Here is a 12,842-nt window from a genome sequence, read left to right as displayed (position 1 = left end):
AAGTCAACTTAATCCCTGGACATACATACTTAATCTGAAGTTAGTATTAATAATCCATCATAATAATAGTAGATCTTTAAATACTCTTTGTTAGATGTCCTTTTTTTTTTTACTTTGTTTAACTGATGGAAGCATTCATGTAAATAGTGTACATATTTTGTAGTATTGTTGTTAGAAGTGTTATTTAGTTATTATTTGTCCTTCTTTACTTTCGGTAATATTGTATGAACATTAGGTAAAATAATAAAGATTTATTATTGAAAAAAAAAAACAATGCAAAACTCCAGAAATGTAAATTACCAACTCAGATATATTACTAAGTCTGCATAAAATAACACAAAATAAACTAAAACAGGAAACAGGACTGTGACACAAATTGTCCACACTTTGCAGTAATAAAAGCATTAAAAAGTCAAGAATTTTACCTTATTAACAGTATACAATGACGTAAAAAAGAATTTCCCAAAGACAGTGAAAGCAAAATCTCAGAAAACAGAAAATGAAACAGTGTAGGAAGAAAAGGAATGGAATAGCATGAGGCAAAAACTGTCAACATAGCAGGAGAAATCCGCTATTTTAACATAGGAGTCAAATTACATCCACACTGAAATGCAGAAGAAAGAATCTGCCAAGCATTGTTTGACATAAGAGGTAAATCTGAAGATACAGGACACAAGTAAAACACTGTATAAATGCAAATGCATCTAAAAGTGGCAATAAATCACAAATAAAAATGACTGTAGAAACCCAATTAAATAAAGGAAACAAGTATGTTATCTGCTAAATAATAATTAAAATAATAATTAATACTACTACTACTACTAATAATAATAATAATAATAATAATAATAATAATAATAATAATAATAATGGAGGTGGGGGAGAGAGCGTTACAGTTTACAGATATATGTTTCAGAAACAAGGACTTGCCACCAAAATGATTACTCTTGCAAATATTTTTTTGAAACTGTGTTGCCTGGAAAGCAAGATACATAATTATGAGGCACTGTGCTACTGACATGTCAGTCTCTTCATTTGGAGTCGTCCACCAGCCAGAACTCGTGAGTGCATTGTGCAGTATTTACATTTCTTATAAACTAGTTTTGTAATAACACACAATGGTTTGACAAAAGAATAACTTAAATGATTATTCTAAAAATTTCAGGTCAACATTCCATGCAGTTCAAAAATCATAATTCACCACATCTGTAAGTTAAAATGTGTGGAGGAACAATTTTACATTAAAAAAAATATAATTACCATACATAAACTGTTACATGTGAACTGCAAACTAGAAAAAAATGCAGATGTTCATTTTATAAGTGCAATAAGGCACTTTGAGTGCGCATGGTATAGATATTACCCCACTCCTAGGGGTTGCAAATGCCTCAACTCACAACACTAATGGGTGTGTGGTAACATCAATACCATGTCTGCAAATAAAACTGCCTGAGCACAGTGCTGGTCAGGTGTGATTAAAAAATGAATTCAGTGAATTGAATTTTGACCACAAGAGCATCCAGGCAGCAGGGAATGAATACAGCAATCTTTCTTAGATACGCGCGTGCACACACACACACACACACACACACACACACACGCACACACACACACACACACACACATATACACACACACACACACACACACACACACACACGGATAACATTGTGCATATTATGTTAATGAGCAGAGACTCTAAGTTGCTAGTAAGTGTTTCCAGCAGGCACTGATTTCCATTTGTGCGAGGGGAATGTATTATCTGCTGTGGTCAGTATTCAGATCTTCATCTTCACATTCTGATTATCTCATGTGGCAGTATGCAAAGTTGCAGAATTTGCAACAAACCAGTTAAGGGAGATTAGTTTAATGGAAACTGGCATGAATTTGATCAGAAAAACAGGACAGTAATATTGATAAGCTTAAATATTGGGTCACTCATACATTATAATGTCCTGCATCCTACTAGATTACAGGAGATAGATGGAAGTTGGAAAAGAGTCTGATGCAATCTTATACCAAGAAGTTTGATCTGTCGTATATCTGCCGGGGCATTTGACATATTCTCAACAGTGCTATGTTCATATTGAAAAAGAGGTGTTGCAGTCGTCAGCTTTCGCAAATGTTACTGACAGTATTTCTGGTAAAGGAACCATTATGTAATCAGATTAAAAACACAGCAGAGCATATGAAACAAAATTACTGCAACCGGTGTCCTTCTTGGACACGGGCAATGGGTGCTGATTTTAGTGTCTGCTTCAACCAGACACCCTTGGGAACATTGGTTGAACTTGGCTAGGCTTGTAAGTACCCTGGGGCCATTGCCTTGTAATCTGCTATGATCCTATGATTCTATGCATAAAGCATCTGCAAGACTTCAGAGAATGTTGTCATTAAAGATAATATAACCTGCAAATTCCATACAAGCCTGGCAAACTTCAGAACCTGTAACTATGAGCTACAACTGTTTTGTGATGCCATTATGCATTCAGAATAATTGTGAGCTGCAATTGCTTCATGATGTCATTTTGTGTCTATAATGGCTACCTATTGTAATCCAGAGACCTGTAAATATAAACCCTGGGATCACAAATGTAAACCTTGGAATTTCAAAAAAAGTCTGCAAAATGCAGAAAAGCAGCAAAAATTAAATATAGATGTTCTCCTTTAAATATGTTTTTTTGTGGAGGGGGGGGGTCAAGCCTCTTGCACAGCTCCTTAAATGTATGTATACCATGTAGAGATGGCCATACCTCAGATAAGAGGGAATGCTCCTACAAGGAACAATCTCAGACTTAGTATATGAAAGTCTGCATTCAGTCTCCTAATCTAACACTCCAATCTTCTTCTTCTTCTTTCGGCTGTTCCCATTAGGGGTCACCACAGCAGATCATCTGTTTCCATTTCTTCCTGTCCTCTGCGTCTTGCTCTGTCACACCAACCACCTGCATGTCCTCTCTCACCACATCCATAAACCTCCAATGAGTCTCAAAATATTAAACAATTAATTATTATCTACAACTTCTTCACAATGTCAGGATAGCCAGATACTACAATAGTAAAAAGATTAAACATTGGTGCTCCAAGGTTTTTTTTTTTTTTTTTTTTGTATTTACAGAAGGCAAGTAATAAATCCAGCTAGATAAGGATATGCTTAGAAGCAGAGCCATAGTTAGGTCATCGGGCACCTTGTGCTGTTCCCAGAACTGGCCCCCACATTTTTCAGGGGAAAGAAAGGTTTTCTTAAAGTTGAAGACCAAGCAAACAGAAAAAAGCTGTCCTGCTCTGAAACACTGGCATCTTCAGCCTAAAAGGTTATCTATTTGCATTTTATTTAATTTGTTCTGTGACCTTAGCTTTGTATCTTCATTTGCCGTTGTGGGAAGATTGTGTATTACTGCAAAATGTTAGCATTGTTTATACATCATACTGCACTTCTTTTCTAAGAGTAGAATTACATGTAAAGGTATTTTTAACCCAGTCTGGTGCCTCAGTCTTACAGCTTCATTGACCGTTGTGGCAGAAATGTGATCTACTGTCAGATTTGAGCCTCATTTGGTCATTTATTACAGTGTTACTGATAAATTTCTGCATAGTCTGGCACCATAGTCTGTAGTGGGCCTGCAGCAGTTGCAGTATTGTGAATTATGTTCTAGGATTTGTATTTCAGTACTCTTTTATAGTTGGATATATCTGCTTAAAGTTGCATTCCAGTAGTCTGGTCTCCTAGTTTGTGGTGGCATTGCAGTAGTGGCAGTTTTGTGGATTTTGCTCCAGGATTTGTGCTTCAGTAATTTTTATAGCTACATATAGATGCCTAAAGTTGCATTCCATTGTCTTTCTGTTTGTCTTGGTACTGTTTTTCCCCTGTTCTCTGAGTCTGTCCCAGCTATCACTGAGACATAAATCTAAAATCCACTGACAGAACCCACACTGTGAAAGTAGCAGATTCCAAATCCGACTTCAGACCAGTGATAAGTGGAGTACCACAGGGTTCAATCCTGTGTCCTCTCCTGTTTGATATCTACTTCTCTGAAGTACAGGCTAACACAGAAGGTCTTTGACTAATAAAGTTTGCAGATGACTGCAAACTAGGAGCCATAATTGAAACTCCTAATGATGTGGACATCCTATAAAAGGGCTTCAATGAGACAGATGCCTGGTGTCAAAGCCATGGCCTCAAGCTCAATGCCAAAAAGTGCATTGTCATCCCTTTTGGTAAAAAACTCTGTACCTATGAACTACCACATAGGTGGTAGTCTACTTAACACCGAAAGTGTGATAAGAGACCTTGCGACACAAGTGGACAGTATTCTCTCCTTTGATAATCACATCGCCGGAGTAGTCAGGAAATCCTTCTATGTGGCACACCTCATCACAAAAGGTTTCTCATCCAAGAAAAAAGAGGTCATTGTTCCCCTCTACTCGTCACTCATTAGACCCATTATAGAATACAGCTCCCCTTTTGGTATGTACCTCAAAAGACATCTACAACAACTGGAAAGGCCACAGAAATACCTCACAAAGAGGATTACCGGCCTCGAACAGATGCCCTACGCAGACCGTCTCAAAAAACTCCAGCTTTACTCCATCTCATATCGCCTACTAAGAGGTGATCTCTGCCTAACATAAAAAGCTATGTCAAACCCAGAGCTGTTGGACATGCTCCACTTAAAGAAATCCCAATCCCTCCAAGCTACACGCTCTAGGGACCTAAACCTTGTCACAACAATAAACAGAACATGCTGGAAGGATAGATTCCTGTCCCAGAGACTTCCCATACTCTGGAACAAGCTATCTATCTATATCAAACAAAGCTCCTCATTAGCACTCTTGAAGAAAAATCTTGATGACTGGATGGGAGATAGGAAATTCACCCCGAGGATCACTTCTGTAGCTCTGCTCGACAGGGGCACAGGAAAAGAATTTACTTGGGTGGCGAAAGCCAGGGTACATTTTTGGCTAGGCTTATATAGTCCCTAGAGCCAATAGCCTGGTACTTACCTATGAACCTATGAACAAGAACCTGTGTTAATAGTGGTGTGCTATAAAAATCAGTCTACAAATATTTTCTCTCTCCAGCTCTGGGGAAGACTGAGTAATGGAACCAGCTTTGCTGAACTGAACCATTAAAAAGAAAGGTTCAAGTAGATGAGAGTTTAACATGTAAATCAGGGCTATTGAAATGGAGTAAATGCAGCCTTGAAAAAGAAGATAAGATGAAGCCAGAAGCAGGAAACATAATTTAACAAAAATCTCTATGTGTCAACCTGTACACTTTCATCTCTTACAAAATCCTTCTTCATTGGTAAAGCTATGTGTATCTGCTTTATAATGCAGAGCAATATAGTTTTCAAATATCAGCATCTTTAACCTGCATATAAAGGCTGTGATATCACACAGGACAATATCTTGTAGAGTGGCATTGTCTGAAAAGCATGCTAATGAAGTTGGCTGTATGCAATTGGTCTCTATATTGTCCTTTTGCCTTCCTGATAATACTAGAAGTTATACACTTTTCTTATTAAACAACTATCAGCTTACTGTATACCCCACACAGCTGAGAGTGACTTGTAGTCTTTTGTTCACTTAGCTATTCCATTTGTACAAGGCTGTAAACATTGCAATTTTATTAGCTATAGCAAATTTTGCTGAATTTACCAGCAGTGCCTGCAACACATCTAGCTGAATCATGAAACTCAAGTTGTTGTTTGTCTTTCGGCTTTTTCCCGGTAAGGGGTCGCCACAGCGGAACTCCGGTCCACTAACGATTGGCAGTAGATTTTTACGAAATGCTGAGGTGCCAGCTCGATGCCCAACCTTCAACGAAGGAATGCCTATTTACTCACGCATGTCTTTCGAATGCTACCCAACCGCAGGGAGGACATGCAGACTCCACACAGAAGGCACTCCCAAGCCAAGCCGAGAATTGAACAGGAGAACCTCTTGCTGTGAGGTAACAACGCTACCGCCGTACCACCGCAGAAACCATTGAATCATGTCACTCAAGTAATGAACTAACACAAAGAAGTAAATAACTGTGTTTCTAATGGATTCAACCTTCAGACTCAAAAGACTAAAAAACATACACATCTAATCATAGTTATTTCATGTAAATGATTGTAGAACTATATAATTTACTTGTTTGCTTCTTTGTGAAAAAGTATATGTGTGTGTGTGTGTGTGTGTGTGTGTGTGTGTGTGTGTGTGTGTGTGTGTGTGTGTGCGTGTGTGTATACATGGGTCTACTTCAGAAGACAGAAAAAACAAAAGACTGAATCCCAAAAGACTGAAAATTCCAAATACTGAATGTACTGAATGATAGAATTTGCCCCTTCTCCACTGTTGTGTGATCTTGGAGTTAGTATATATAGGTAGCAGGGGGTGTGGGGGGCCTTGCCCCCTGCATTAAAATATGTTCAGTATTTGGAATTTTCAGTCTTTTGGGATTCAGTATTTTGGTTTGTCAGTCTTCTGAAGTAGATCCATATATATATATATATATATATATATATATATATATATATATATATATATATATATATATATATATATATATATATATATATATATATATATATATGTATATATATATATATATATATATATATATATATATATATATATATATATATATATATATATATATAGGTTTTAAAAAAAGTAAACAATTATGCTAAACACACCCATGAGAGCAAATGCCTCTCTGCTGTCTGAAATATAAAGTATAATAAATCCAAAAACGATAGTTAGAGAGAGGCAACCACGAAAATAAAAACTCACATACTTTTTACCAACAAGACTGGATTATTGTGAGCCTGCTGGTTGCCTCTCTCTGACTATCATTTTTGGATTTATTATATATATAGGTTTACTATTGTTTGTGTGAACTATATTCTGTCGGCAGCAGTGTGCCGAAAATCCGAAGGTCGAGCGCACAAACATTAGTTGCTGAGATAGTTGAAGACACTTATGCGAATGCACTACTGCATTTGCATAAGTGTAATTCGGCTATCTGCATGGAGATCATTGTACAGTGGGGATTGGAAATTCATCCATATCCCCACTGTAGTGTGATCTTGGAGTTAGAATATATAAGCTCCTATACGGCTATCAAGTGCTAGTTTCGACAGCAATGTCGAATCAAATGTGTCAGGCATTTGGTTCAACATTGTCACTGCTCGTTTTTGTCATTTTCAGTGTTACTATTCGTTGTTTCAAACGGCAAGTGTTTTGCTGTTCAAAAAAACAATAGTAAACCATAAAAAAAAAATATATATATATATATATATATATATATATATATATATATATATATATATATGGTTTACCTTTAAAATGTTGAAGTGCACATCTGTGACAGTCAGATGTGTGAAGGGATGTTTGCAAAAGTTCATATTAACGAGCTATAAATTGCCAAACTCACAAAAGAGCGAATGCCAGTGTGCATTCACTTATGTGAATTTGGCATTCTGAGTGGAGATCGCACTACAGTAGCGATCAGGACATATACCCTTTCCCTCACTGTAGTGTGATCTCGGATTTACGATGCAAAATTAGCAGGGGTGTGGGGGGTGCAGGGGGGCTTGCCCCCTTCATAATGGTCTTAAGAGACATCAAGAAACAACAGGTGTTTAGAAGAAAGTCGACATTCCCAGAGTGTCAACTTTCTTTGGGTAGCTGATTTGTTCTTTTAAGGATTTAACGGTGCAGGTTCTGACATTATGAGTCAGGTATATGAAGAGTCTCATACGTGTGTTGCAACATTTTAAAGGTAAAATATTTATATATATTATATATATATATATATATATATATATATATATATATATATACATATATATATATACACTTATACATATATAAATATGTCTAGATAGATATATAAAGATATATATTTATAGCATATCCTTGTATCTGTAAATATGTTTTGTTAATTTCTTATGTGATTATATTCATCTGGGATGTGCCTGCAAATGGTCCATTAAAATCAGTGCACTACCCAGGTAAACAGAAATAAATAAACAAACAAACAAACAAATAAATAAATGAAGCAAGAGCTGTGTAAACGAATATTCCAAATGCTTATTGTCTTATTTTGCTCATTTTTTTCTGCGTATAGCTATCCACTGCATGTAGGACATAAATAAATACACACTACAGAACTGTCTTCTTTGCCAAACCTGCTACTGAACAGGGAGTAAGACTGGGGAATGAATTAACCACACAGGCTAGATGCTAATCTGCCTCATGTCTTATGCTGAAGAAAACAGCACAGTTAGAAGTTCAGAGATGTTTTTTGTATTGCTTTGCTTCACAAATTAGTTCACTATTTGTTATGCAGTCATACTGTACAGCTGCAATATATTAAGCTTTACATACAGTGTACCTCACTGCAGGCCTCGAGTGCCACACTACTCTCTTATAAACACTGCATTGGGAATAGTTTTCTGCTTTTGTGATGTAAGCTCCCAAGCAGTAAGAGTTCAACACAAAGCTGCCTGTCACATTCTAACATCACACTGGCACTGCTACAACTGTACTTGAAAGCCTCCTTCATTGGTGCACATCATACCATAATTAACAGTATACCACATTCTAACATCACACTGGCACTGCTACAATTGTACTTGAAAGCCTCCTTCATTGGTGCACATCATACCATAATTAACAGTATACTTTCACTGCACTCATCAAATAACAGTATAAGGTATATCAAGGTTCACCTCAACCCTAACTAGCAGAAGAATGCAGTGTGTGGGATAAATTTGACAGGCAGGTGTCTACTGACTATTACTAATTGGTGCTGCTTTCAAACTACTTGTGAAGAAACCCCATCCTAGATTACAAACCCATATGTATTATTCTCAAAGGTATGTTGTCATGTAGTGATACGCAATGGTGACAATTCTGTTTCAGAAACAGCACTCAGCCACTTGCACAAAACCATTTCTTCCACACACTCATTCAAGTTTTATGAAAAGAAAGCAGTATGTGCCTGGGTTGGTGACTGGCGATGTTTGCCTACCGATGGTGCAGTGCTCCCCATTCCAGCCCTCTCTGCATTCACACTTCCCATCCTTGCAAGTCCCATGTTCAGTACAACGAGGGTGGCATACTCGTTGGTCACATGCCATCCCAGTCCAGCCATCCTCACAGTGACACGCTCTGCCGACACACGTCCCATGAGTACCACAGTCCACGGAGCACACCTCTGCAAAACAAAAAAAAGGCACAATGTTTCAACTTAAGATTTCTGTGTTTAAGAAATTAAGTATACAACACACAAAATATATAGGGGTATATCCTAAACATTCTATTATAAATCACTGTTTATAGACTGACATAGGCATTACGTGTGATAAGGAACTATTCTCCAGAGTCATTCTTACAGCAATATATATCTGTCTGGAAACTCAGAGCACCTTTGTTACAGTATCCTCAGCTATTAGTGATATATTTAACGTCAACTGCAATGCTGATTTTTTTTCTGATTTCCCTTCCAATATTCCTTATTGGCTTTACCAAATTATTTTTTGCAACAGGAAAATTAGAAATTCTACAGAATGTGACTGCAACCTACCGAGTTTGATTAGAGGCCTGGTGCTGGATGAGCCTGGGTGGTGGTGGAAATTTATATCAGCATACTTATCTCCAAGTGGGAGAGACCGGGGACCTATCTGCACTCCGGGCACACAGAGTGTCTTATGTGTGTGACACCTCAGAACTGAGACACCTTGATGAGCTAATCTTGCATTTAACCCATATTTAAAGGGTTCAGTGTTCAGTGATGGCCTTTGACCTACAGCACTGAATTAAAGAATTTATGAACCTTGGGGGAGACTGGGGCATATGCAGTACAATGTCCAGCATGGGATGTTTAGGACACTATTAAGGCATGCTTGTAAAAGTTATGAAAGTGGTGGAATGGCATATGCAAGTAGTGGGCACTAGTAAAGAAAAAAGAACATGGTGTGTAATGTGAAGACATTCTAAGATATAAATACCTGAGAATACAAATGTAGTGGATGATATGAACAAGTTGATGGTGTGTTAATTGATACTTGTGTAATCCTGCTCATTCTGCACAGCTTACGTTTCCCTTCCCCGTACCTTAAATATAGGTTCCTAGCCACATATATGGTGACCATTCCCTGGCTCTCACCTCTCTTAATTCATTGCTTCCTACAAGCTACAAGAGTATACTCACCTTAACAGGAAACATTCCTATGCTCTAGAGATAAGCAGACTTATCTGTGTTTTCAAACTAACATCTAAACTCGTTTTAAAGATAACATACCCAAAGCGAAGGCAGCAAGGTCACACGTACAATTTTACATTATTTCCAGTGCATGCATAGTGAAATGGTCAGTGTAGGATGCTCAGAGCTAGAGTTATTTAGTAGTGCTTGCACAAAGTTATGAAAAATATAACATTTTTCATTTGCTCATTAATAATGCAAAAATGGGTTATGATACCGTCATGTTGTGGGAAAAGTATGCAAGCTGCAAGCATTAGATAAAAATAATGAGGTAGGCCATGTGCAGATATTCCAAGATATTTTAATATCTGCATTAGTATTGGAAATGTTGCATGATCTACAGGTGAGCAAATAGTGCTCCCCATTTCAGCGCTCCAGATTACTAAGGCACACAGTTTTGTCTCTGGTTTGACATCTGATATGCAGGGATATGTAACTGAATATTGTTGTTTTGAAATACTGTGGAACTATTATATAAACATTGCTTGCTGAATGTGCAATATCAAAAAATAGCAGTATGCTTCTCCCCCTTGTCATGTATCTCTGGAACTATCTTGAAGAGATGAACAATCTTTCCACTCATATTTGGATCTATCGTTCATGCTTTCTGAGATGTAACCATATCACTAGTGATTTTTTTTGTGGAAAATAAGACAGCTTTGCTTTCATAAACCAGTACTGTAAAATCAGTATGACCAGACAGACCTTTATGACTAACAGCACTGCAAACTCCATTGTCTAACGATGGTGACTGAATGGGAGTAATGGGGAGGGAAGAAAAGAGTGACCACTTTAAGAGAGGGGGACGTAAGTCAGTTAGTGACAGATGGTCAAATGAGGCCCTAGGCAAGGTAATGGACCATGGCCCCCCGATATCATTTCCAGTGTCCCATTACTTGTCTCTCTCCTCCCACTTATCATAAAAACTGTTCAAAACTGCCAGTATGCATACTACTTTCTTCTTTACTTTTGAAATGAAGACAGAAATGTGGATTTAATTTAAAACATTTATTTATCCTTTGATCAGGTTAGTCCCACTAGGCTAGTAGCCTCCTTTCAGAGGAGACCCTTGGTGGTATTTATACTACAGCAAGAAATCTGGCTAGTGAATTAGGGAACTTCTCCCTACTCTTTTTGATAGTTCAGGTGGATGTAAAAGATCCCACAAACCCTACAATCAGCACAAGCAGATAAAGCCTTGGTTTAACATCTCATCTGAAGGACAATACACGTAGAAGAGCAGCACCACCCTTATACTTCACTGCAGTCCCAGCAACCCATTTGCACAGTGTGGAGTAGAACCCACAGCCTTCTGCACCCAGGGCAAGTATGCTACCTATTGCACTACTAACATTGCTTTCAAATTTTATAGCACAAAAACTGATGGCCATTTGCTAAACAAAACAGTTGTACATTGAAAACAAAGCAACAGTTAACTTATCTTCCTCTGAAACTCACTTTCATTGAAAATGTATTGAAACTCACATCCATTTAAAATGCATTGAAACTCACATTCATTAAAAATGCATTAAAACTCACATTGATTGAAAATGAACCCAGATAGTGGCAGATTAAGTGTACCTTGGTCCCTGGGCTGTTTTCCAATGATGGGTCCCCTGCATACATTTTTAGGACCATGCATAACTGCATGTGTTATTTGATTCACCTTCCTAATTTAATGCATTTCTTGTTACAGCAACATTTATTAGAGTGCATTTTAAATTTGTAGTTTGAACATTTTTCCCATTAAGCAGTGAAACAAAATGTATAAACCAATAAATGACAAAAAGTACACATTTCAGAACATTTCAGCAGTTTCTAGTAGTCAGTGTAGAGGCTTAAGATTCTTGTCTCTTGTAGTCAAGGTGCAGGATTTGAGTCTGAGCAAGTTAGTTAACTAATCTGTCCTCTTAACTAGGACATTACACACACACACACACACACATTTGATTAGCAAACTCCTCTTCCTTTCTGTAAGTTTCCCATGCCATCAAAGCTCACGTTCTGAACAGCTCATTAAAATAACAAGGCTCCCACCTGATGTTTCCTCATTAAAAATAATAAGGCTGCAAATCTGAAAAAGCTCATTGCTATGTGTTTCTGCTGTTCCAGTCTAGTGTTGGACAGGGCTCTGATTAGAAGCCAAAAAAGCAATAACTTGCCCAATGGCTGCATCGAGGCAGAGCAAGACAAGGGAGTAAGTAAGGACCAGAAGCTACAGAGAATGACATACTGTATATGAGCTAGAGCTTGATCTGCCACCTAAGGCTTTCATAAACCCCAGAAGTAGAACTGGGGAGTCCACCACTACAAAGAGGCCTGTCACCAGCTGACTCCTTCAGAGACTGGTCCTCTGACTGTTCATTTTTGGCATCCACCTCTCTGAAGTAAAGACCAACACCAAGAGCCTCTGTCTGACCAAATTTGCAGATGACTGCAAATTAAGAGCTGTCATAGAATCCACCTCCAACACTAATGATCTTCAAGAAGAGCTGATAAAGACAACTTTTGTCAGATACATGGACTAACTAAATGCTAAGAAATGCAAAATAGTATCCTTTGGGAAGTTAGCCATCCTTGG

General features: G+C 37.7%; 1 protein-coding gene across 5 annotated transcripts in view; it reads right to left on the bottom strand.

Annotated features, from left to right (window-relative positions):
- Positions 1 to 12,842, bottom strand: part of TENM2 (teneurin transmembrane protein 2) — a 1,770,657-nt gene that overhangs the window by 405,819 nt on the left and 1,351,996 nt on the right. For all 5 annotated transcript variants that reach the window (XM_044069584.1, XM_044069586.1, XM_044069585.1 and 2 more), the window contains one exon: positions 9,029 to 9,214. In XM_044069584.1, coding sequence (XP_043925519.1) covers positions 9,029 to 9,214 — 186 coding nt within the window. The remainder of the gene's footprint in view (positions 1 to 9,028; positions 9,215 to 12,842) is intronic.

This window comes from Protopterus annectens, chromosome 4.part0, assembly GCF_019279795.1.
Source record: "Protopterus annectens isolate FY-2018-M chromosome 4.part0, PAN1.0, whole genome shotgun sequence".
NCBI classification, from domain to species: domain Eukaryota; kingdom Metazoa; phylum Chordata; order Ceratodontiformes; family Protopteridae; genus Protopterus; species Protopterus annectens.
This window is presented reverse-complemented; position numbering and strand designations above follow the sequence as displayed.